This window comes from Oncorhynchus keta, chromosome 10 (assembly GCF_023373465.1).
Source record: "Oncorhynchus keta strain PuntledgeMale-10-30-2019 chromosome 10, Oket_V2, whole genome shotgun sequence".
In the NCBI taxonomy this organism is placed as follows: Eukaryota; Metazoa; Chordata; class Actinopteri; order Salmoniformes; family Salmonidae; genus Oncorhynchus; species Oncorhynchus keta.
In genome coordinates this window covers 60,281,276-60,304,999 of record NC_068430.1, presented here as the reverse complement: position 1 = coordinate 60,304,999, position 23,724 = coordinate 60,281,276, and the positions used below count along the sequence as shown (strand labels likewise).

General features: G+C 41.9%; 1 protein-coding gene across 1 annotated transcript; it reads right to left on the bottom strand.

Moving 5' to 3' along the window:
- Nucleotides 1-3,155: 3,155 nt before the first annotated feature.
- On the bottom strand, nucleotides 3,156-21,971 carry LOC118389103 (transmembrane protein 178A). Its single transcript, XM_035778850.2, has 4 exons — nucleotides 20,476-21,971; nucleotides 9,383-9,496; nucleotides 7,169-7,306; nucleotides 3,156-6,361 (listed from the first exon to the last, which is right to left on the bottom strand). Exons 1-4 carry the CDS (start codon nucleotides 20,885-20,887, stop codon nucleotides 6,120-6,122), a joined length of 906 nt encoding a protein of 301 aa, XP_035634743.1. The 5' UTR covers nucleotides 20,888-21,971; the 3' UTR covers nucleotides 3,156-6,119.
- Between the last annotated feature and the right edge of the window lie 1,753 nt (nucleotides 21,972-23,724).

Sequence of the window (23,724 nt, the reverse complement as noted above, 5' to 3'; positions counted from 1 at the left end):
CTGTTCCCAAATATATTTAGATGAATACTAATATATGGTTCTGATTGTTCCTAAATCCTGGTGAAAGATCACTTGAGTTTGTTTTGGCTTGCTATGCTATGGCTCAACATCCACCATCATTTCCACCTGTAACATAGACTATTGTTTGTCTTTCTCTATCAAAATGCTATGGTTGAGTTTTTGTATTTATTTGCTTCTGTTCATGGAAGGTTAAGTTCCAGAAAGTAGATGAAGAAGAAATTCATATTTCTAATTTATTTAAATGGTATTACAGTGTTACTAATTTGTCACCAGGAAACAAACCAGTTGCCTTAATCTTTCACGTATTTTTCATATCAGTAGACTGCCATCTTCTGACGTGCGCCGTAAATGCAATGGTCAAAGATGTCTATAATGACCATTTGAATTGATGAGGAATATTTCATGACCTCTTTTCCGTTATATATTGTTTTTGAAAGCCATTTTGTATTGTTACACAGTGGTAATATTGTACCACCACCCTATTTTATTCCTATACAGGCCTGGCCAGTTTGATGTGCAGTTCTCCTTTCTCTCATGACAAATGTTTACATTTAACTCACATTTAAATTGTGGAATCAAAGTACATAACTGACAGATGTTATACTAATTAACCCCCCCAAAAAAAAAAAAAAAAAAAAAAAAGTATATGATGATGTAATCCGTACGAGCCATGTGTTTAAGTTTGTGTCTGCAGAGCCATTTACTTTATGTTCATATTCTCATCTTTCATTATTTCTTAGTGTTGCATTGTCAAGAAGGAACCTGCATTTCATTGGACAGTGTATATGATGTGTATCCTGTACATACGACGAATAAAACTAAACTTGTGTGTTCCACTTTAAAATTCCCTCATTGCCGCTCTATGAGGAAAACAAATTTATTTCAAACTGGAATTTCTGTTTACTTCCTCAATTAACAGAATTGAAATGTTTTTGTCCCCAACCCTGATGTGAGCGGAATATCAGTGTCAAATTCTCCCTTCTCTATCTGGCATTTGTTCAAGCTGATGTCTTCTGCTTTACACCAGCTGGCTGCTCTCTTGCTCCAAATGTTGCCAGACTTCTTATCTGAAGTGCTGACAGGCTTCTTCTTCTGTCGCTGCTGCTTCAGTTTAGGTCTCTTGGACTGGCTCAGTTCCTGATCGAGACTATACCTGCTTCCAGGAAAGGTACCCGGACACCTGACTGGCATTGGCACAGGCCTCCACATGCTTCACAGCACTCTGTGATAGATCTGGATGCTGCAGGGCCTGCTGGGTCAGCTCAGGACACGACACAACCTTCTGAGTTAAGCCTAGACAACCAAACTTCCTCAGGATCATCTTGATCTCAGAGGGGTTACTGGGTTCAGCATACAGGATTGACTCCTAGAGGACTGTGGCCTTGCGCTGGTGGTCAGCAGTTCCAGCACGGTAAGTGGCTATGATTTTGGAGTCAAGAGATGGAGCTGTGGTCGGGTTGTTCTCACTAGAGAACAGAGACTTGGCTGGTAGGCCATTTTCAATATGGAGACCGAGGTTCCCTAAGGTGTGTCCTACGGTAACCTCAGCACACAGATCCAAGAAAATGTGTTTTCTCTCAGAAGAGATAATTAGAAGACACCTGATGAATGGGGATAGTATTTCGATTTTACAAGCTAGTTGAATTTACACTATTTCTTAAAGACCCACTCCAGCCTCCCTAGCACCTCAGTTATCATCTGATTTACTTAACAAAAAGTGCATTTCAGTAGCTGGTGCAGATCTTCTCATGACATGGCACAAGTGGATGGGTGGGCCTTTTGTCTTCTATTGCTCCTCTATTGTTTCAGCAATTGATGACATTTGAGTTCACCAAATAGAGAGACCAACTCCTTGAATAAATAAAAAAATTATTCTGAAAAACACTATTTTGCTCAAGTATGTTTAATTCACCCTTACGTGCCGGTACTTTACTGTATATATACTCGGAATATTGTTTTTCAATGGGGGAAGTAAAAAAAATAGCTGGAGAGTGTCTTAACAAATGGACGTCTTAATTTGAAAGACTCTGGGAAGATAATTATTTGGACTATTTAGAGTGTTTGTCATAGGCCTACAGGTCAAACCAGTCCACTTTCTACTAATGTAGTTTATGAAAGTTAAATCAGGAAGGCTGGTCTGAATGCATAGCCGTGGGAAGTAGAGGTGCACCATCAGCACCCCCTGATAAATCTGAAGAAATGTTGTAATATTTTTTATGTATATATTTATTTTTTTATTTATTTTTTGGGGGGGGATTCCCAACAAAAGTAGTCTACTGTGCTTTTAGTAGTTCTGTATTAGCGGACCAATAAAGTAATCTCCTCCTTCTCAGCATCATTCTGTTTCTCCAAACCTCAAATTTTGAAGTTGCTCCAAACGTCAGAAGTTAAGGGTTAAAGTTTTTGATAAGGTCAAAACATAAAGTTTAGGCATTCATTACGAATTGTTAAATTAAGTGTTTGGAATACGGAAAACTATTTAAAAAATGAGTGTGTTCCACTGGGATTAAACATGCAACCTTCAGATCCGGAGTCATGAGATTACGCCCATCTGCCACCCCCGTCCACAATGACCTAGCAAAACCCAAGCCCACCGCCCCTAGTGGGAGGTTTTGAAGGCATTTGCCATCATCCTTCGGACATTTCAAAGTGATCTTGAGTGATCTTGAGCCTGATGTGGTGACTATTGAGAAAGCAGCAGGTAAAATTAAAGAACTTATATCTAACCTGTGCTAATCCTAAATCAGGCAATTATAACAGTGCACACGTAAATAATGTTTCAGAACCATGGACAGTACTGCAATTTGAGGTAAAAATAGAAGACAGCTGATTGCTGATTTCAGCTCCTTAGACACTGAACAGCGTTGCACACAGTGCCGTTCCCAGCTCCCAACATAGATGATTATGGCAATACTGCTCAAGACCTCTTGGTTCTAGTAGTTTAACCATGCTCTGATGTGCTACAATGGTATACTGACAAGACTTTGTCATGAGTGCATGAAGGATCATTGTGATATAACATTATAAGGGGGTCATGAAAGTGCATTATAACGGCATCATGCAGGCCTTTGTAACACAGGTAACACACAGAGACAAAGCTCAACATAAGGCATGTCATAAACTCTTTAGACACGTTCTTGTTGATCATATTTTATTTACAGCTCGATTTAAATGTCAATATAGAAGACTTGAAGCTCAATGTACCATCTCAGAATTGCTGCTCTGCTTCTGACACAGCATGTTGAGTTGAACATACATAACCTGCAAAGTCCACACAAGCCATTTAATGTCCCCACAAGCCATTCAAGGTCCCTACAAGTCTTCCAGGTCAGATAAGAGTCGTTGCGAAAGCTGGCCATTCCATGGGGCAGCATGTAACTTTCAGGGCCCACCCCTCACTGTTGGCTGCTCAGAACATGTGTGATGACGTTCCAACACAAAAGTCTTACATCCATTCAAGCGGTGTGTCAACATTATCTCATCCAGTTTCTACTGTTTTCACATTCCAATGTTGAATCGTGCACCATTTGTGTCCACGAGTGAGAAAAATGACTTTCCTCAACTTTGTCAGCAACAATCCCTGTCGTCCTTCGCCTATCATTGTCAGTATTCTTCTCACAGTCTGGCACACATTTTGAAATGATTAGTGATTATGCCTCATCTGTTTGGGAAGGGACTGGTTAATAGGTTCACTAAAAACGTTGTACAATTCGATTGCCACAACTAAAATTACCAATAGAATCCGTCAGAATGTCATAGGCTGTGGATGACATTTTTTTCAAACCCTTTGGTGCAATTTTCACAAGTATGTGGTACATTTTCACAACAAGCACAAAAATCTAAACAGATCATTAAAATGGCTCATGTTTCAAAACTCTAAGCACATTTTCAATTGACTGAGTACAACAAACAAATTCACAAAGTTACTGCATCAAATCACTCTTTCAATTTGGATATATAGTCAATCTAAGTACCTGCTTTTCAAAATGCAATATTCCCTTCATTTTGTTATATGATTTTCTTATAATTTGTTAAGAATACAACTATCTATCACTTAATAAATCTGCTCAAAACTGATAACTACTGAACCAAAATGATGTAATGCCTACTTTACGTATACAGTTCGATAACTGCTGAACACTGTACATTTCTATATTTTTTTTTACCTCATAAATGTATCAGTTTGACATCAATTTATGTTGTAAGGTAAATCCAAATCCTGGATGTGACTATAAATACTACATCATTCTCCATCAGCCAGTGTCCTCCAATAGGACCAAATGGAAAGAGTCACTCTGTGTGCTACCATTTGGAATGATAGTGTAGTGTTGAAATACCTGTATTGTGTATAATAATATATTTCACTCATCATCTGAATTTCATTTGTACATTGTAAGCTGACGAATTTCAAACAGAGCGACAGACGATACTGTATTAGTTGACAAGTCACGTAGAAAATGGTGATCTTTCACAATGTTGCATGCGGCAGAAATAGCACACAACGCCCTTACTACGTTTTTACAGTAGCCAACTGCTTTACAATATCCCTATTTGTGATGATTTGTCCTACACGTGTGCTGTATACGGATTATGAAACCGTTAAACTGACATATTTCTCAACGTGCTCACAACCTGCCATTGGATACAAATTGTTTAAAAAAAATGGTATGTCAAGTTAGAGTCAAATACTGTATGGAAAATATATATTTACCATCTAGTATTCTTTCTATTCAGCACTTCAAAAAGAACAGTTTTGAAAGCACACTGGCTGATGGAGAATGATGATGTAGTATTTACAGTCACATCCATATGCTTTTACCTTCCAACATAAATTGATGTCAAATTGCTACATTTAGGTAAAAAAATATAGACATTTACAGTGTTCAACAGTTATCAAACTATATACGTTAACTAGGCAGTACATACTTGTGGCTCAGTAGTTATCAGTTTTGAGCAGTTTGATTAAGTGATAGATAATTGCATTGTTAACAAATGACAAGAAACTCATATCAAAAGTAAAGTGAATATTGCATTTTGAAAAGCAGACACTTAGATTGATTATGTAACCCCCCCAAAAAAGTGATTTGGTGCAGTGAACATGTGACTTTTTTTGTTTGTTTTTCTCAGTCAATTGCAAATGTGAGTTTTGAAACAGGGACGATTGTGATGATCTGTTTTGATTTTTGTGCTTGTCGTGAAAATGTACCACATACCAGTGAAAATTGCACGAAAGTGATTGAAAAGAACAACAACTGAAAATAGTAGTTAAAATGACTACATGGTGAGCCGATCATTATCTGATGTATTGGTGGCTAACCAAAATGTGCTCATGGTATTTAATGGAAAACAAAGATGTGAAACCCCAATGAATGCACAATCAAAGGTTCTGGACATAAGATAGGGGGCATTACACATGCTATCAGTTTAGAGTTTTGTACTTAAGAGTTTAGAAAATATATCACTTACATCTGAAAAAAAGGAGGGTTCTTGCTTTTAAAGTGATACTAGTAGTTTTATACAATGTCCATTTGATTCAATCTTACCAAACCACCCTAAAGAATTCTACCTTTTTTTCGTATATATGCTAATATATACACACATGTTTTTTGTGTGTGGTATGCCTGTGTGGGTATTTGCATCGTTTCATGTTATTCACTCTCATATTGTTCTCCATATCTTAGAGAGAGAGAGAGAGAGAGAGAGAGAGAGAGAGAGAGAGAGAGAGAGAGAGAGAGAGAGAGAGAGAGAGAGAGAGAGAGAGAGAGAGAGAGAGAGAGAGAGAGAGAGAGAGAGAGAGAGAGAGAGAGAGACTGTGTGTGTGCTTGTGTACACATGTGTAGGTCCATATGTATGTGTGAGTTTGCCTGTGTGCACTTACAAACACACACATAACACATTCTAACAGCTGCACCTTCCATAACACCTCGATAAGGATGGCGAGAGTCTACAAAAAAGACCAACAAGATTCTCATATCTCACTGTGGAAACTATGTTTCATCTCTGGTTTCGTACAAATAAAACACCTCCTGTTATATTGGTCTTCCTAGATCCTCCAAATCTACAGGGGGCGCACGATTCTCTCAACCTGCTCATAACGCTCATACCGAGGACTCCCGGGCGGTTTTGGAGTGCAGGGCCTTGGTTTGGCTGAAGAAGGGGTAGGTGGTGCAGAGGCAGCCCGATGCCACAGTAAGTCCCAGGCTGACCCAGGCGCAGAAGATGGACCAGCCGTAACCATGGTCCACGTCGCCGGGCAGTCCATAGATGAATGGTGGGTTCCGGGAGAGGTCGTAGGAGACGCTGGCGGCGTAGGTGCACAAGGAGATGGTGCAGAATATCCCTGGAGGGGACACATTTTTAGCTCCAAGATTTTTATCAAAGAGGTCATACAGGATTCAAATAACAACAAAGGACAGGCTAGACAGTTGAAGTAAAATCAGGAGACATTTACAAGTTATATTCTTCAAGAATCAATGGCTATATATTATTCATTAAAACGTCTAAAAATGGATGTACCAATCCCGAATTGCCACTTTAATAACCATCTGCATGGAATGACAATTCATGAGTATAACATCAATAAATAAACAAAAAAACACAAGTTGAAAGGAAATCTAAAACTCAACTGAAATGAAAAATGAGCCGCCCTATTGTGTAATGTTATAAATATGTTAAAGGAATGTTTGCATACAACCATTGAAGTAGTCTCCTGTTTGTAGCGATTAGCTATTATGAATGGCTATGGCATGTTTTATTATGCATATTAACACCTGTCTGTAAGGTTTTACGAATGCATCTGTATCCATTAGGCATTTACAAATTCTGCTAAAAAAGAGCCTTTACTGTATGTGTTTGATGAACAGTTGTGAGGAAGATTTGGATGAGAGAGAGAGAGAGAGAGAGAGAGAGAGAGAGAGAGAGAGAGAGAGAGAGAGAGAGAGACAAAGGGGGAGAAAACTAAAGATAGAGATATAGAGCTGTTGTAAAAGAGGCACAGAGAGACAAAAGTTGAAACCAACAATGAAAGGGAAAGAGAAGCACACACTCTCTCTATATCGATGTCTCTCTCTCTATATCTCTCTCTTTCTCTCTCTAACACACACACACATAGGAGAGGTAGGGTGTTGGTAGTTGGCAGGCTTTGTACCTGCCATGAGGAAGAGCAGGCCGGAGACGTGCTGGGTGAGGCTCTCCTCCCAAAAGAAGCCCACTGTGGCCACAATGCTGCCACACAGCAAAACGGCGGCCGCCATCCCAAGGAACCCCGCCGTGATTCGCCGCAGATCTGAGACACACACACACACACATATAAACATAGCACACACACACACAAGCAAGTACACAAAGATACAGACACCAGCATACACAAAAGCGAACACATAAGCACACACACACACACACACAGACAAACACAAAGTGTACACACACACACACAAGTGAAAACATTAGCACACACGCACACACCAACATTTCCATGACAACCACCCCCTAGTAAACCCGCTCATGCTACCCCTCAACAGTCTCCAAACAACCACGGGAAACATTTGTTTTTATTAGGTAATACTTTGCATTTTGTCTCCCCTGTCCTACATTTGTTACAACCCTGTCATAAGAATGACATGATGCCTGTCATAACGTAAAATGGCCAGCAACGACTGTTAAAAATAGGTGAATTTGAATGATTTCCTTAATGCATCGTGACAGCATTGTGCCTTGTTTTTCAGTACACGTTATGGCAAGCATTATGTCACTCAACACACAACAGTGTTATAGCGGGATATGTAAATGGAAATATTAAATTCCTGCAACTATACTGTAGCAACATTATGACACATTGATCATAAATCACATATCCGATAGTATACTCCCCCCACCCCCCAAATGTAGGCCTACTCTGCATCTCATACATTTGTCAGATCGAGTTTCAGTATCCTAACACAGGATCAAACTCGAACAGGAAAAACACTGGTAACGTCCCAAATAACACCCTATGCACTTAATAGGGAACAACTGTGCACGCAAAAGTAGTGCACTTAATAGGGAATAGGGTGCCATTTCGGATGCAAACACTGTCTAAAGGTGGCAGGCAGACAAAGAAAACCAATCACATTTTGACTTTGATGAATGTTCTTCCTCAGACTAGTTGTGCAGTAATAATAAGACTGTGTGGAGTTAATATGTTTTTCTTTTACAAGCTGACATTTACTTCCTCCCCGTGAACATTTTCTATAACCATGTAGTAATCCGATCATCAGGGGTCAGACACTGGAGTAGGAATGCTAGCTTCGAAAGGTTAGCTTAACATATTCAGCATGTGGGTACAGTATTAGCTTTATTACAGATCATGGTTCTCTGAAGAGATCACTATGGTTGTCTGAAGGTTCTAAAGGTTCCACAGCATGAAGCCAAATGAATATGGAGCACTGGGATTTGGACTTCCACTGTTATTTCATTATCAAACCTAGACACAACAGACAGAACCTTTAGTCTACAGTACTGAGCACTGAAAAACAGACTTAAAAAACACACATACAAAACATGTAACTATTTATACAAAAAAAAAAACACATAATACAAGGGATGGGAAGAGCAAGTAACAGTAAAACATTTCCTCTATAAATAATGGAAATAATATGGGTAGGAATACAATGATATTGTTTGAGTAAAGATGGTGGTAGAAATTTGCTCCAAATCCGTAAGATGAAAGTGAGGGTCGCTATGTTTTTTTGCACCAACCACTACCTGGAAAAGCTCATCTTAAAGGACCCTAACACTACGCATGACAGATGTCAGACTATCCCACCGCAGACACCGACATAGATCAGTTGTAGGGCACCTGGAATCAAACTTCTCACACCACACCAAGACCATCTAACCATTGTTCAAGAGACTTTTGGCTCAGACCAAACCGGAAATGAGCTAGCATTTTCTACCTCTGGTTCGTTGGGCATTGCTATGGAGGAAATGAATGGGATTATAGGATAAACTCTGAGAATAAGATCTGAAGTAAACACATGCTTAGGAGATCTTATATGTTTTCTTCTATGAGATAATATCAGTCAGTTTACATTACCTTTATGAATTCTAAAGTATTTATGTGCTATATGTGCTTGTTTTGATTACATAAATGCTTAAAAATTCACAAAGTGACATTAGCTGAGGAAGATGATCTCATAGAACAAAACGTATAAGATCTCTTACAGTTCCCCATAGGTTCCCCATAGGCTTTGGCCAACGAGCCATGTTGCAGTTAGCCTCCTTTAGTTCCTAAAAAAAGACACCATTACTATTTCTCTCTATAAAAAACAGCTAGCCATGCTAGCGGTTTTATTGCTGATGGTTCTGGGACTGCAATACATACGTAAGAGATGCCATTCATCTTGCTGAATGGTTCTCGTCAGGTTGAGCGGGATGTTTCGAAGCCGAATAGGCTGAGAGAAATGGTACTTGACAGTTGTGCATCGGTCCGCAATACCTGTAGAGAGAATGGATTACTAAAAAGCTCTACGTTTTAACATTAGTACGTATGACTTTTGTTATGTAAAATCGTTGCTCTACTTACAGGTCTTTACTTGAAGTTACCATAAGATGTATATGGCATACTGCCATATTATAATGGTTTATAATCATTTACTGTATAAAAGTTTCATTTAACTTTTAATGTCATAACAGCTTTATGTCAGTGATCGTTAACCTCTATGGGATCGGTGTGCCCCCCTCACGATGGTTGAGCTAACATAGGCTAATGTAATTAGCATGAGGTTGTAAGTAACAAAAACAAATCCCGGGACATAGACATATCTGATATGTGAAGAAAGCTTAAATTCTTGTTAATCCAACTGCACTGTCCAATATACAGTAGCTATTACAGTGAAAGAATACCATGCTATTGTTTGAGGAGAGTGCACAATTATGAACTTGAAAATGTATTCATAAAACAATTAGGCACATTTGGGCAGTCTTTATACAACATTTTGAACAGATAAGCAATGGTTCAAATAATGGCTGGAATAATACATTATGGCCTTATCTTTTACCAGATCTAATGTGTTATATTTTCCAACATTATTTTCACATTTCCACAAACTTCAAAGTGTTCTCTTTTAAATGATATCAATAATTTGAATATCCTTCCTTCAGGTCCTGAGTTACAGGCAGTTAGATTTGGGTATGTAATTTGATGTGAAAATTGAAAAAAGGGTTGGGATCCTTGTGTGTCATAAACCAGGCATTGCATATTATACAGGGAATGCTTATAACAGTGTTATACATTTGATGTGTCAGGTCACATTGTAAAGGGCAATACTCAATATTTCTCTTTAACGTCATCAACTGCCTCAAACTGTGACATTTGAGCTCTTGTAATTTCCATGCAATGGCTAACATGGCAACCAATGGGTTGTCCAGTTTCCCTTACGCGCATGGCAGGCCTAGGTATACTGTAGAGTTGAATTGGTATAGTAATCAAATATATGCAGGACAAATTATTTTAACTTGGCCTGTGCTGTTGCCTATTTTGTTATCTTTCCAAACTGGACAGGTTTAGACAGTTTTACATAGTGAGTTCTCAGTAACACTTTATAAGGTACCCTTTTTCATTTGTTTATAATGCATTTACAAATTATTAAATAACTGTTATAAGCCGTTTAGAAAAGGTACCTTTATAAAGGCTGCCTATAAATTGTTACAAAGTTACCTTTGCTGATGTTACGGTGTCTCTAAAGGTGAGCTACTGTAAAATGTTGTCTCTTTCTTATATGAGAGTACAGTTGTCACCTGTGCTCCCTCTCCGGTCTCTAGGTCACCAGCCTGCTCGTTGTGGCGATCACCTGTCACCATCGTTACACGCACCTGCGCGTCATCAGACTCACCTGGACTCCATCACTTCCCTGATTACCTTCCCTGTATATGTCACTCCCTTTCCCAGGCGTCAATGTTTCTGTTCCAGTGTTTAGTCTGTGCGTTGTTTTATGTTATGTTTATTTATTAAAACACTCACTCCCTGAACTTGCTTCCCGACTCCCAGCGCACATCGTTGCAGAATGACTCCTCACCTAAGGGAAGTATCAGGGAGTGTTTTTATTTTGTTTGGTGGGAATGACGTCGGGTCCGGGAGCCGCTACAGGCTCTTATGCCTCAGACAGATCACCAGGCTCCCCTGCTACAGGCTTTCATGCCTTCAACGGATCGCCAGACTCCCACTGGCTCGTCAGGCTCTCATGCCTCAGCCAGATTGCCAGTCTCCCCTGCCTCAGCCGGTCTGTCAGGCGAGGGGTACCTTCACATATGCTCTCTCCGGCGCTCTAGATTGCCATGCTCCCGCTTCTCAGCCGGACTGACTGGTTTCCCGCGCCTCAGCAGAGGTGACCGGTCTGCTCCTGATCCCCGGGATCATCATTTTGGTCGGCAACCTGCGGCTGGCGCCGCGCATCGGGGAGAGGTTACTGTCAAGTGTGCTCCCTCTCAGGCCTCTAAGTCACCAGGCTGCTCGTTATGGCGCACACTTGTCACCATCGTTACATGCAGCTGTGCGTCATCAGACTCACCTGGACTCCATCACTTCCCTGATTACCTTCCCTGTATATGTCACTCCCTTTGGTTCCTTCCCCAGGCGTCATTGTTTTTTGTTTCAGTTTCATGTCTGTGTGCTGTTAGTGTTTCTAGTTTTGTATTATTATTATTACTCTTTGAACTTCTGTCCTTATTTCCGGCTGAGCTCCCACAACTTGAAGTGGTGGGACAAAATCTAAACAGTTTCCCATCAAATGAATCGCTGATGCTCTTTAAAACACTTTTTATTCAAAATCTTTACACACATTCAAAAGACGTATCATAGGAATCATTGTAGATCCGTCTTGTGGTCCACATCTAGAAATGATGAAACATCAATATGTGCATATTGAGCGGGCACTTTGAAGTGAGCGCTCACACCTGTGTTTGATCTCTCACTGTGAGCGTGAGGCGTATGAGGCTGCGAACTGAATATCTGCATCTCACGCTCAGAGAGTTGGGAGGTTGTGTGTTTATTTACACTAGCCAACACTCCGTGCCTTTGCATAGATATGAGTAGCTCTGCTCGCAGTCCCTGGCTGTGTCCCAAATGGCACCCTATTCCCTATACACTCTTAGAAAAAAGGGTTCCAAAATTGTTCTTCGATGGTCCCCATAGGAGCACCCTTTTTGGTTCCAGGTAAGAACCATAGACAATAAAATCAGTAGATAGTGATAGCGCTGACGTCATCCACGTATTCCTATGGAAAACTCCCGATTGGCACATGAATTCGGAAGTATTTTAATTTTAAGCACGCCATATTGCTGAATGGTGCTGAATGGTGCTGAATGGCCCCCAAAAAAATAGCTGAGGATCATGGTGAAAGTGGCCGTAACTAGCAAAGGATCATGGTCGATGTAGTCGTTTTCATCCTGCCTGAGCGAGTCAACTGCCTCCTCGTAGCCTTCCGGCCGTGATTGGTCTGTGTCAGCACGTGGTCCTGTGTGACAACAAATGTAGAAGTCATAATGGATTCAGATTTAATTATATATCTTGGTTTGTCAAATGAAATCAAATTGTATTGCTCACATACACATGGTTAGCAGATGTTAATGCGAGTGTAGCGAAATGCTTGTGCTTCTAGTTCCAACCGTGCAGTAATGAGTAATCTATCAATTTCACAACAACTACCTTATACACACAAGTGTAAAGGAATGAATAAGAATATGTACATATAACTATATGGATGAGTGATGGCCATGCGGTAGATGGTATAAAATACAGTATATACATATGAGATGAGTAATGTAGGATATGTAAATATTATATAAAGTGGCATTGTTTAAAGTGACTAGTGATACACTTATTACATCTAATTGTTTCATTATTAAAGTGGCTAGAGATTTGAGTCAGTATGTTGGCAGCAGCCACTCAATGTTAGTAATGGTTGTTTAACAGTCTGATGGCCTTAAGATAGAAGCTGTTTTTCAGTCTCTTGGTCCCAGCTTTGATGCACCTGTACAAACCTCGCCTTCTGGATGATAGCGAGGGTGAACAGGCAGTGGCTCGGGTGGTTGTTGTCCTTGATGATCTTTTTGGGCATCCTGTGACATCGGGTGCTGTAGGTGTCCTGGAGGGCAGGTAGTTTGCCCCCGGTGATGCGTTGTGCAGACCATATGGTTGTGGGCAGAGCAGTTGCCGTACCAGGCGGTGATACAGCCCGACAGGATGCTCTCGATTGTGCATCTGTAAAGGTTTGTGAGTGGTTTCGGTGACAAGCCAAATCTATTCAGCCTCCTGAGGTTGGAGAGGCGCTGTTGCGCCTTCTTCACCACGCTGTCTGTGTGGGTGGACCATTTCAGTTTGTCCGTGATATGTATGCCGAGGAACTTAAAACTTTCCACCTTCTCCACTACTGTCCCGTCGATGTGGATAGGGGGGTGCTCCTCTGCTGTGTCCTGAAGTCCATGATCATCTCCTTTGTTTTGTTGACGTTGAGTGTGAGGTTATTTTCCTGACACCACACTCCGAGGGCCCTTAACACCTCCCTGTAGGCCATCTCATCGTTGTTGGTAATCAAGCCTACCACTGTAGAGGCGTGCATGGCCATGCAGTCATGGGTGAACATGGAGTACTGGAGAAGGCTGAGAACGCACCCTTGTGGGGCCCCAATGTTGAGGATCAGCGGGGTGGAGATGTTGTTTCCTACCCTCACCACCTGGGGGCGGTCCTCAGAAAGTCCAGGACCCAGTTGCACAGGGCGGGGTCGAGACCCAGGGTTTCTCGCTTAACTTCTCTGGGATATGTGGGACGCCCACCTGGCCAAAAGCCAGGGAAAATGCAGAGCGCCAAATTCAAATAAATTACTATAAAAAGCAAACTTTCGTTAAATCACACATGCAAGATAGCAAATTAAAGCTAGACTTGATGTGAATCCAGCCAACATGTCAGACTTCAAAAAGGCTTTTCGGCGAAGGCAAACGATGCTATTATCTGAGGGTAGCACCTCTGTAAACAAACAGAGAAACCATATTTCAACCCTGCAGGTGCAACACAAAACGTAGAAATAAAAATATAATTCATGCCTTACCTTTGACGAGCTTCTTTTGTTGGTACTCCAATATGTCCCATAAACATCACAAATGGTCCTTTTGTTTGATTAATTCCGTCGATATATATCCAAAATGTCAATTTATTTGGCGTGTTTGATCCAGAAAAACACTGGTTCCAACTTGCTCAACATGACTACAAAATATCTCAAAAGTTACCTGTAAACTTTGCCAAAACATTTCAAACTACATTTGTAATACAACATAGGTATTTTTTAAAGTAAATAATCGATACAATTGAAGACGGGATGTGTGTTCAATAAAGGAAGAAAACAAACTGAAGCATGCTTTCTGGTCACACACCTCTATCTAACAGTACACTTCAAGTGACCCTCATTCAAGACGGCCGTACTTGTTCATTATTCAAAGAAATAACCTCAACCCATTTCTAAATACTGTTGACATCCAGTGGAAGCGATAGGAACTGCAAGAAGGTCACTTAGAAATCTGGATTCCCAATGAAAAGCCATTGAAAAGAGAGTGACCTAAAAAAAAATCTGAATGGTTTGTCCTCGGGGTTTCGCCTGCTAAATAAGTTCTGTTATACTCACAGACATGATTCAAACAGTTTTAGAAACTTCAGAGTGTTTTCTATCCAAATATACTAATAATATGCATATCTTATCTTCTGGGGACGAGTAGCAGGCAGTTGAATTTGTGCATGCATTTCATACGGACATGAAAATACTGCCCCCTGTCACCAAGAAGTTAATGACGAGTTTGGAGGGAACTACGGTGTTAAATGCTGATGAACAGCATTCTTACATAGGTATTCCTCTTATCCAGATGGGTTAGGGCAGTGTGCAGTGTGATTGCAATTGCGTCATCTGTGGACATATTGGGGCGGTAAGCAAATTGGAGTGGGTCTAGAGTGTCAGGTAGGATGGAGGTGATATGATCCTTGACTAGTCTCACAAAGCACTTCATGATGACGGAAGTGAGCGCTACGGGGCGATAGTCGTGTAGCTCAGTTACCTTAGTTTTCTTGGGAACAGGAAAAATGGTGGCCCTCTTGAAGCATGTGGGAACAGCAGACTGGGATAGGGATTGATTTAATATGTCCGTAAACACATTAGCCAGCTGGTCTGCACATGCTCTGAGGACGCAGCTAGGGATGCCGTCTGGACCGGCAGCCTTGCAAGGGTTAACACGTTTAAATGTTTTACTCACGTTGGCCGCAGTGAAGGAGAGCCCGCAGGTTTTGGTAGCGGGCCATGTCAGTGGCACTGAATTGTTTTCAAAGCGAGCAAAGAAGTTGTTTCATTTGCCTGGGAGGAAGACGTCGGTGTCAGCGACGCGGCTAGTTTTCTTTTTGTAATCTGTTGATTGGACTGTAGACCCTGCCACATACGTCTCGTGTCTGAGCCGTTGAATCGCGACTCTACTTTGTCTCTATACTGACGCTTAGCTTGTTTGATTGCCTTGCGGAGGGAGTAGCAACACTGTTTGTATTCGGTCATGTTTCTGGTTGCCTTGCCATGATTAAAAGCAGTGGTTCACTCTTTCAGTTTTGTGCGAATGCTGCCATCAATCCACGGTTTCTGGTTGGGGAAGATTTTAACAGTCACCGTGGGTACAACATCACTTGCTAATAAACTGGCTCACTGAATCAGCGTATACATCAATGTTGTTGTCTGAGGCTATCCGGAACATATCCCAGTCCCTGTGATCGAAGCAAACTTCGAACCAGCGATGAACAGACCTGAGCACAGGCATTTCCTGTTTTAGTTTCTGTCTATAGGCTGGGAGCAACAAAATGGAGTCGTGGTCAGATTTCCCGAAAGGAGGGCGAGGGAGGGCTTTGTATGCATCACAGAAGTTAGAGTAGCAATTATCCAGAATGCTGCCAGTCCGGGTCGCGCATTCGACATGCTGATAAAATTTAGGGAGCCTTTCAGATTAGCTTTGATAAAATCCCCAGCTACAATAAATACAGCCTCAGGATATATGGTTTCCAGTTTACATAGAGTCCAATGAAGTTATTTCAGGGCCATTGAGGTGTCTGCTTGGGGGGAGGGGGGGGGGATATACACGGCTGTGATTATAATCGAAGAGAATTCTCTTGTTAGATAATGCGGTCGGCATTTGATTGTAAGGAATTCTAGGTCAGGTGAACAAAAGGACTTGAGTTCTTGTATGTTGTTGTGATCACACCACGACTCGTTAATCATAAGGCATACACCCCCGCCCTTCTTCTTACCAGAGAGATGCTTGTTTCTGTCGGTGCGATGCGTGAAGAAACCGGGTGGCTGTACTGACTCTGATAAGGTATCCCGAGTGAGCCATGTTTCCGTGAAACAGAGAATGTTACAATCTCTGATGTCTCTCTGGAAGGCAACCCTTGCTCGAATTTCATCTACCTTGTTGTCAAGAGACTGGACATTGGCGAGTAGTATGCTCGGGAGCGGTGAGCGATGTGCCCAACTACGGAGCCTGACCAGAAGACCGCTCCGTCTGCCCCTCCTGCGGCGCCGTTGTTTTGGTTTGCCTACTGGGATCCGATCCATTGTCCTGGGTGGTGGTCCAAACTGAGGATCCACTTCGAGAAAGTCGTATTCCTGGTTGTAATGTTGGTAAGTTGACGTTGCTCTTATATCCAATAGATTTCCAGACAAGGGCTTCTGGCACCGCGAGGTTGCTACGCAGTAGCCAACCAGCAGTGTGTGACTTCACGCTCCAGACCGGACACCGGGAGCCTGTGTAGAACCTTTTTTGGTTCCAGGTAGAACCTTTTTGGGTTCCCTTTTTGATTCTACCTGGAACCAAAAAGGGTTCTTCAAAGGTTTCTCCTATGGGGACAGCCGAAAAACCCTTTTAGGTTCTAGATCGCACCTCCGATGAAAAATCCATATCTCAGACTGGCCAGTAAAAATAAAATATTAAGATGGGCAAAAGAACACAGACACTGGACAGAGAAACTGCCTAGGCGGCCAACATCCCGGAGTTGCCTCTTCACTGTTGACATTGAGACTGTTTTTTTTGCGGGTACTATTTAATGAAGCTGCCAGTTGAGGACTTGTGAGGTGTCTGTTTCTCAAACTAGACACTCTAATGTACTTGTCCTCTTGCTCAGCTGTGCACTGGGGCCTCCCACTCCTCTTTCTATTCTGGTTAGTGCCAGTTTGCGCTGTTCTGTGAGGTGAGTAGTACACTGCGTTGTACGAGATCTTAATTTTCTTGGCAAAATCTCACATGGAATAGCCTTCATTTCTCAGAACAAGAATAGACTGATGAGTTTCAGAAGAAAGTTACTTGTTTCTGGCCATTTTGAGCCAGTAATTGAACCCACAAATGCACAGGAATGGTGGTTGCTGATAATGGGCCTCTGTATGCCTACATAGATATTACATAACAAATCTGCTGTTTCCAGCTACAATAGTAATTTAAAGCATTAACAATGTCTACACTGTATTTCCGATCAATTTGATGTTATTTTAATGGACAAACAAATTGCTTTTCTTTTAAAAATAAGGACATTTCTAAGTGACCTCAAACTTTTGAATGGTAGTGTAAGTATTCAGCCCCTTTTCTATGAGACTCGAAATTTTGCTCAGGTGCACCCTGTTTCCATTGACCATCCTTGAGATGTATCTACAACTTGACTGAAGCCCACCTGTGGTAAATTCAATTGACTGGACATGATTTGGAAAGTTACACGCCTGTCTATATAAGGTCCTGCAGTTGACAGTGCATGTCAGATCAAAAACCAAGCCATGAGGTCAAAAGAATTGTCTGTAGAGGTCCAAGACAGGATTATGTTGAGGCACAGATCTAGGAAAGGGTACACAAAAAAAGTCTGCAGCATTGAAGGTTCCCAAGAACACAGTGGCCTCCATCATTCTTAAATGGAAGAAGTTTGGAACCACCAAGACTCTTCCTAGAGCTGGCTGCCTAGCCAAACTGAGCAATCGGGGGAGAAGGGCCTTAGTCAGCGAGGTGACCAAGAACCCTGATGGTCACTCTGACAGAGCTCCAGAGTTCCTGTCTGGAGATGGGAGAACCTTCCAGAAGGACAATCATCTCTGCAGCACTCCACCCATCAGGCCTTTATGGTAGAGTGGCCAGATGGAAGCCACTCCTCAGTAAAAGGCACATGATAGCCCGCTTGAAGTTTGCCAAAAATGCACCTAAAGGACTCTCAGACCATGAGAAACAAGATTCTCTGGTCCGATGAAACCAAGATTGAACTCTTTTGCCTGAATGCCAGGCGTCACATCCTGGAGGAAACCTGGTACAGTCCCTATGGTGAAGCATAGTGGTGGCAGCATCATGCTGTGGGGATGTTTTTCAGTGGCAGGGACTGGGAGACTAGTCAGGATCGAGGGAAAATGTACAAAGCAGAGTACAGAGAGATCCTTGATGAAAACCTGCTCCATAGCACTCTGGACCTCAGACTGGGGTGAAGGTTTATATTCCAACAGGACAACGACCCTAAGCACACAGCCAAGACAACGCAGGAGTGACTTCGGGACATGTCTCTGAATGTCCTTGAGTGGCCCAGCCAGAGCCTGGACTTGAACCCGATTGAACATCTCTGGAGACACCTGGAAATAGCTGTGCAGCGATGCTCCCCAACCAACCAGACAGAGCTTGAGAGGATCTTCAGAGAAGAATGGGAGAAACTCCCCAAATACAGGTGTGCCAAGCTTGTAGCGTCATTTCTAAGAAGCCTCGAGGCTGTAATCTCTGACAAAGGTTCTTCACCAAAATACTGAGTCAATGGTATTTTGCAAAAATGTCTAAAAACCTGTTTTTGCTTTGTCGTTATGTGGTATTGTGTGTAGATTGATGAGGGGGAAAAACTATTTCATTTTAAAATAAGGCTGTAACAAAAAAAATGTTAAAGGTCAAGGGGTCTGAATACTTTCCTAATGCACTGTATATATGGTTCTATGTAGAACCCTTCATGCCTTCCAAAGAATCCTTCTTGCCTTCCAATCATCAAATAACCCTTTCTTCCAAAAACGGTTCTTAGGATATTAAAAGTTCTAGGTTAGAAACCTTCGCCTTACAAAGAATCATGTCTTCCAAAAATGGTTCTTCTGATCAAAACGGTTCTTGGTAGAATCCTAACCTTCCGCAAAGAACACTTTTGGAACGCTATTTTCTAAGAGTGTATGGGCACAATTCTTCACAGGTTGAAGCAGGTATCAAATTAAATCCACATTGACAGAAATCAAACGGTAGGTGTTGAAGCTTGAGGTCCTTCACATGACACCTCAGCCATTTTAAATGCAAGGTGGCAAGTGAGTTCCGGTGACATTTAACCGCCGGCTAAATCAGGACATTAATCTTGATGGACTGGACACCACGTGGAAAAGTTATCATTTCATCCCGATCGACTTTTTGAGTTTCAACCTTAAAAAGCCTTTGTAGGAACTTGAACTTCAGCACATTGGGCATGAATTCAGTTATAGAAAATGTTATATTCTGGCGTTTCCCTAAGGAGATCCCTTTATGGTTGTAGGTATAACACTTTCAATCAAATAAACCTTTTAGATTCCTTTTTTTCCATAGAGAAGGTTCTTAAGAACCCTGTAGGATTCCATGTTGAACACTTTTCCCTGTAGAATAAAAAATGGCTTCAAAGGGGGTTCTTTGTGGGTAAAAAAAAAAGGTGATATCTAAAACCTAAAAGGGTTCTTAGGCTGTCCCTTCCAGGTAGAACCCTTTTGCTTCCAAGTAAAACCATTTTTGGTTCCATGTAAAAACCCTTTCCACAGAGGGTTTAACATGGAACCCAACATTGTTCTTCCTGGAACCAAAAAGGGTTTAACTGGAATCAAAAGGTGTTCTCCTATGGCTACAGACAAATAACCCTTTGGAATATTTTTTTCTAAGTGTAGTCAATCAACACTTTAGCTTTTGTAGCCCTATAGATGGCTCTATTGACAATTTGACTGGGATAACAACATAAACAAACATTTCCGAGGCCTGTCTACAACGATTACCACTGTGGGAAAATGAGAGGGAAAAAGATGTAAAAATGTAACTCATAAATTAGCCTATTAATAACCTAAATCATTAGGCTATAATTTCCCAGCACCCTCATCATGATGCGACAATTATAGAAATCATAATAGCCTACTAAAGCAAGCACTGGTAATGAGTTTGAAATAGCAATTAATGTTCCTGGAAATTAGTTTGGGCGTGTATAATCATGAGCCCTTGTGTATGAGCCGTCATAAACCTTGTTTTGACGCAATGCACGTATGCAGAATCATCACCGCAGATGGAGCTACCTCGATTAAAGGGATGCAAAACAGTCATTGCCTATAGTCACGGTTTACTGACAGCAAATTTGACAACTGTTTTTCTTTTCTCCCACTTTTTAGTGTGCACATTAAAACTTACCCTTTGATATGAGTTTATCGATATCCCGGTCCATGCCTTGAAAGTAGCATTTTCTCCAGAGTCCAGAATATGTGGAGAACAACGGACGCCCACATTCCGTCTCAAGAATCCCCATCCCCAGTATTGCCCTCCAGTTCTCAAGTAATTCCTCCTCTCTACTCCCGACGTGAATCGGCTTCATAAGCGCCACGTTCCGTTTGGAGTTGCCGTTGTCCACAAGAGGCAAGTGGTATATAGGCATCTCCCTGTTTTTCTGGTCGTTAGAATCCGACCCATACTTGTCGCAGTTCTCCTTATGCCTTCTGGTGTCTGTCTCGTACCAATGGTCGGTGAAGATAGCGGTGACCAACAAGAGTAAAGAGATAACGCTCATGGACAAGCTAAGAGCCGTTGCAAGAGCTTGTTTCTCCATGGTTTGAACATCAGCGCTCGGCGCTATGCGCACAGTTTAGACGTGTTGACAGTCGGACGCCCTTCTTCCAGCACCTGCTATTCCAGTTACTACGCATTTTTACGCATCCTCTGACCTGCGAACATGGTCCACAGTCGAGAGCGCATTGGCATTGGCTGCTTCCCACCCGCGGGTTGCTGAAAATGGAAGATACAACAACACAGGTGGATCCGTACGGTGTCCGCAAGCGTGCTGGGTGTGGGCTAAACTCCGCACTTGCCTCTCTGTGCTCGGGATTACTAGTGTTTACCTGCAGAAACCACACCACCCCTATCGCCCTTTCCCTCTCCTCAGCACCTGGGCTTGTCCTCTTCGTTAGTGACACAGTCGGGTAAAACAGAGGGCTCCTCCTATTCGCATGGAGAGGAAAATGACCATCTCCCGGAGGCGACATACAGCGTGTGTGGGGGAATGTCAAGGTTGTCCTACTCTTTCACAGTCAGTAATAAAGATGGGTGTGTCTATAAGAGAAAATAATGGTTCCCTGTAACTTAACCCTTGCATCCTCAGTTTGATAAAATATCCATTCCCCTAATACACCAAATACACTATTTGACAATTTGAATGTGTAAAACTTAAATTTCTCCCTCTCTCTCTCTCTCTCTCTCTCTCTCTCTCTCTCTCTCTCTCTCTCTCTCTCTCTCTCTCTCTCTCTCTCTCTCTCTCTCTCTCAGATGCAGACACATACACACGCACATCAACCATATGAAACCCTAATTCTAACCCTAATTGTAACCCTAAACCTAACACAATGGCCATATCAAAGTGAACTATGAACAAAGTTCATGAACTGTACATAAAGCTTTCAGGGGACATATCCAAAATGTCAGGATTTTTAACAGTCCCCAAACGATGATAAATAGCCATTTCAGCATCATGCTATTGCAATTCTATTCTGTCACAGTATCAAAGTCTGAATTGAGCTAAAAGTGATGAAATAATTGCCACAAAGCGAGCATTGCTGAAATGGATTTGTGGGTGTTTATTTGGCTTGTTTGATCTGCGCCTTTGCCAGCTCTAATAATGGCCCATTAAAATGGAGCCTGGATGTGTGCCTGGCATGACAAGAATTGCATAAATAAACATGTAAATGGTGATAACAATGATTGCAATCTGTACTGTTGGAGTGAACATGGGAAAAAACATTAAGCAATTAAATTGGCACATTTGCTAGGTTGACGAAATTGGTACAAATAACAAATCAAATCAAATATTATTTGTCACATGCGCCAAATACAACAGACCTTAGAGTGAAATGCTACTTTACAACCCTTAACCAACAATGCAGTTTTACAAATAATTAAAGAGCAACAATAAAATAACAGTAACGAGGCTATATACAGGGGGTACCGATACAGTGTCAATGTGCGGGGGCACAGGTTAGTTGAGGTATTTGAAGTAATATGTACATGTAGGTAGAAGTAAAGTGAGGGGGAGGGAGGGGTCAATGCAAATAGTCCAGGTAGCCATTTGATGAGCTGTTCAGGAGTCTTATGGCTTGGGGGTAGAAGCTTTTAAGAAGCCTTTTGGACATAGACTTGGCACTCCAGTACCACTTGCCGTGCGGTAGCAGAGAGAACAGTCTATGACTAGGGTGGCTGGAGTCTTTGGCCATTTTTAGGGCCTTCCTCTGACACCGCCTGCTATAGAGGTCCTGGATGGCTGAAAGTTTGGCCCCAGTGATGTACTGGGTCGTACGCACTACCCACTGTAGTGCCTTGCGGTCAGAGGCCGAGCAGTAGCCATACAAGGCGGTGATGCGACCAGTCACGATTCTCTTGATGGTGTAGCTGTAGAACTTTTTGAGGATCTGAGGAGCCATGCCAAATGAGGGAAGGAGAGGTTGTTATCCTGGAACCACACTACCAGGTCTCTGACCTCCTCCCTATAGGCTGTCTCATCGTTGCCAGTGATCAGGCCTACCACTGTTGTGTCATTGGCAAACTTAATGATGGTGTTGAAGTCGTGCTTGGCCATGCAGTTGTGGGTGAACAGGGAGTTGGGAGGGGGCTGAGCACGCACCCCTGAGGGGCCCCCATGTTGATGATCAGTGTGGCAGATGTGTTGTTACCTACCCTTACCAACTGGGGGTGGCCTGTCAGGAAGTCCACGATCCAGTTGCAGAGTGAATAGCATTCTCACATTGATGTTCTTTTTATCCGAGTCTGTAGTCATTTAGGCAGGTTACCTTAGTGTTCTTAGGCACAGGGTCTGCTTGAAACATGTTGGTATTACAGACTCGGTCATGCTTGTAACGTCCTTGTATTCTGTTTGGTCCGGTGCCTTGTGAATGTTGACTTGTTTAAAGGTCTTACTCACCTTGGTTACGGGGGGCATGATCAAACAGTCGTCCGGATCAGCTGGTGCTCTCATGCATGCTTCAGTGTTGGAAAAGGTTACATTGTGTGGGTGATTGTCTTTGTTGAATACATTTTTTTTGTGCTGTGCATTCCTATTTTCAGATTAGTATAGGCCTAGGGAGTAGGGACAGATCCATCTAGTGACACCTGTTTTCTCTGGAGGATATTACATAAAGGCAGGACATAAAGGGAAATTAAGAATAAGAGTGATGTGTGATATGGTCAAAAGTAATAACGCATTGGCTTTTTATTAGTCATTTTTGGATCATTCAGTAATATGGACTTTTTAATAGTACTGTACAATAATACATTCAATCAAATAGTATGTTATAAATAATACATGTATTGCAAACTTTCCACATGCACAAATGCCTAGTAATTCTGGCTCACAAGACAATAGATTATAATAAATTCACACAATATGATTGACTGTATGGT

What these genes read in the sequence shown, in the direction of transcription:
- LOC118389103 (XM_035778850.2), bottom strand. Translation starts at nt 20,887, where the DNA reads ATGGAGAAACAAGCTCTTGCAACGGCTCTTAGCTTGTCCATGAGCGTT. An exon ending in CGATAAACTCATATCAAAGG is followed by an intron (nt 9,497 to 20,475) that starts GTAAGTTTTAAT and finishes TTCTCTCTACAG; the next exon opens with GTATTGCGGACCGATGCACA. An exon ending in AGATGAATGGCATCTCTTAC is followed by an intron (nt 7,307 to 9,382) that starts GTATGTATTGCA and finishes TGTGTGTCTCAG; the next exon opens with ATCTGCGGCGAATCACGGCG.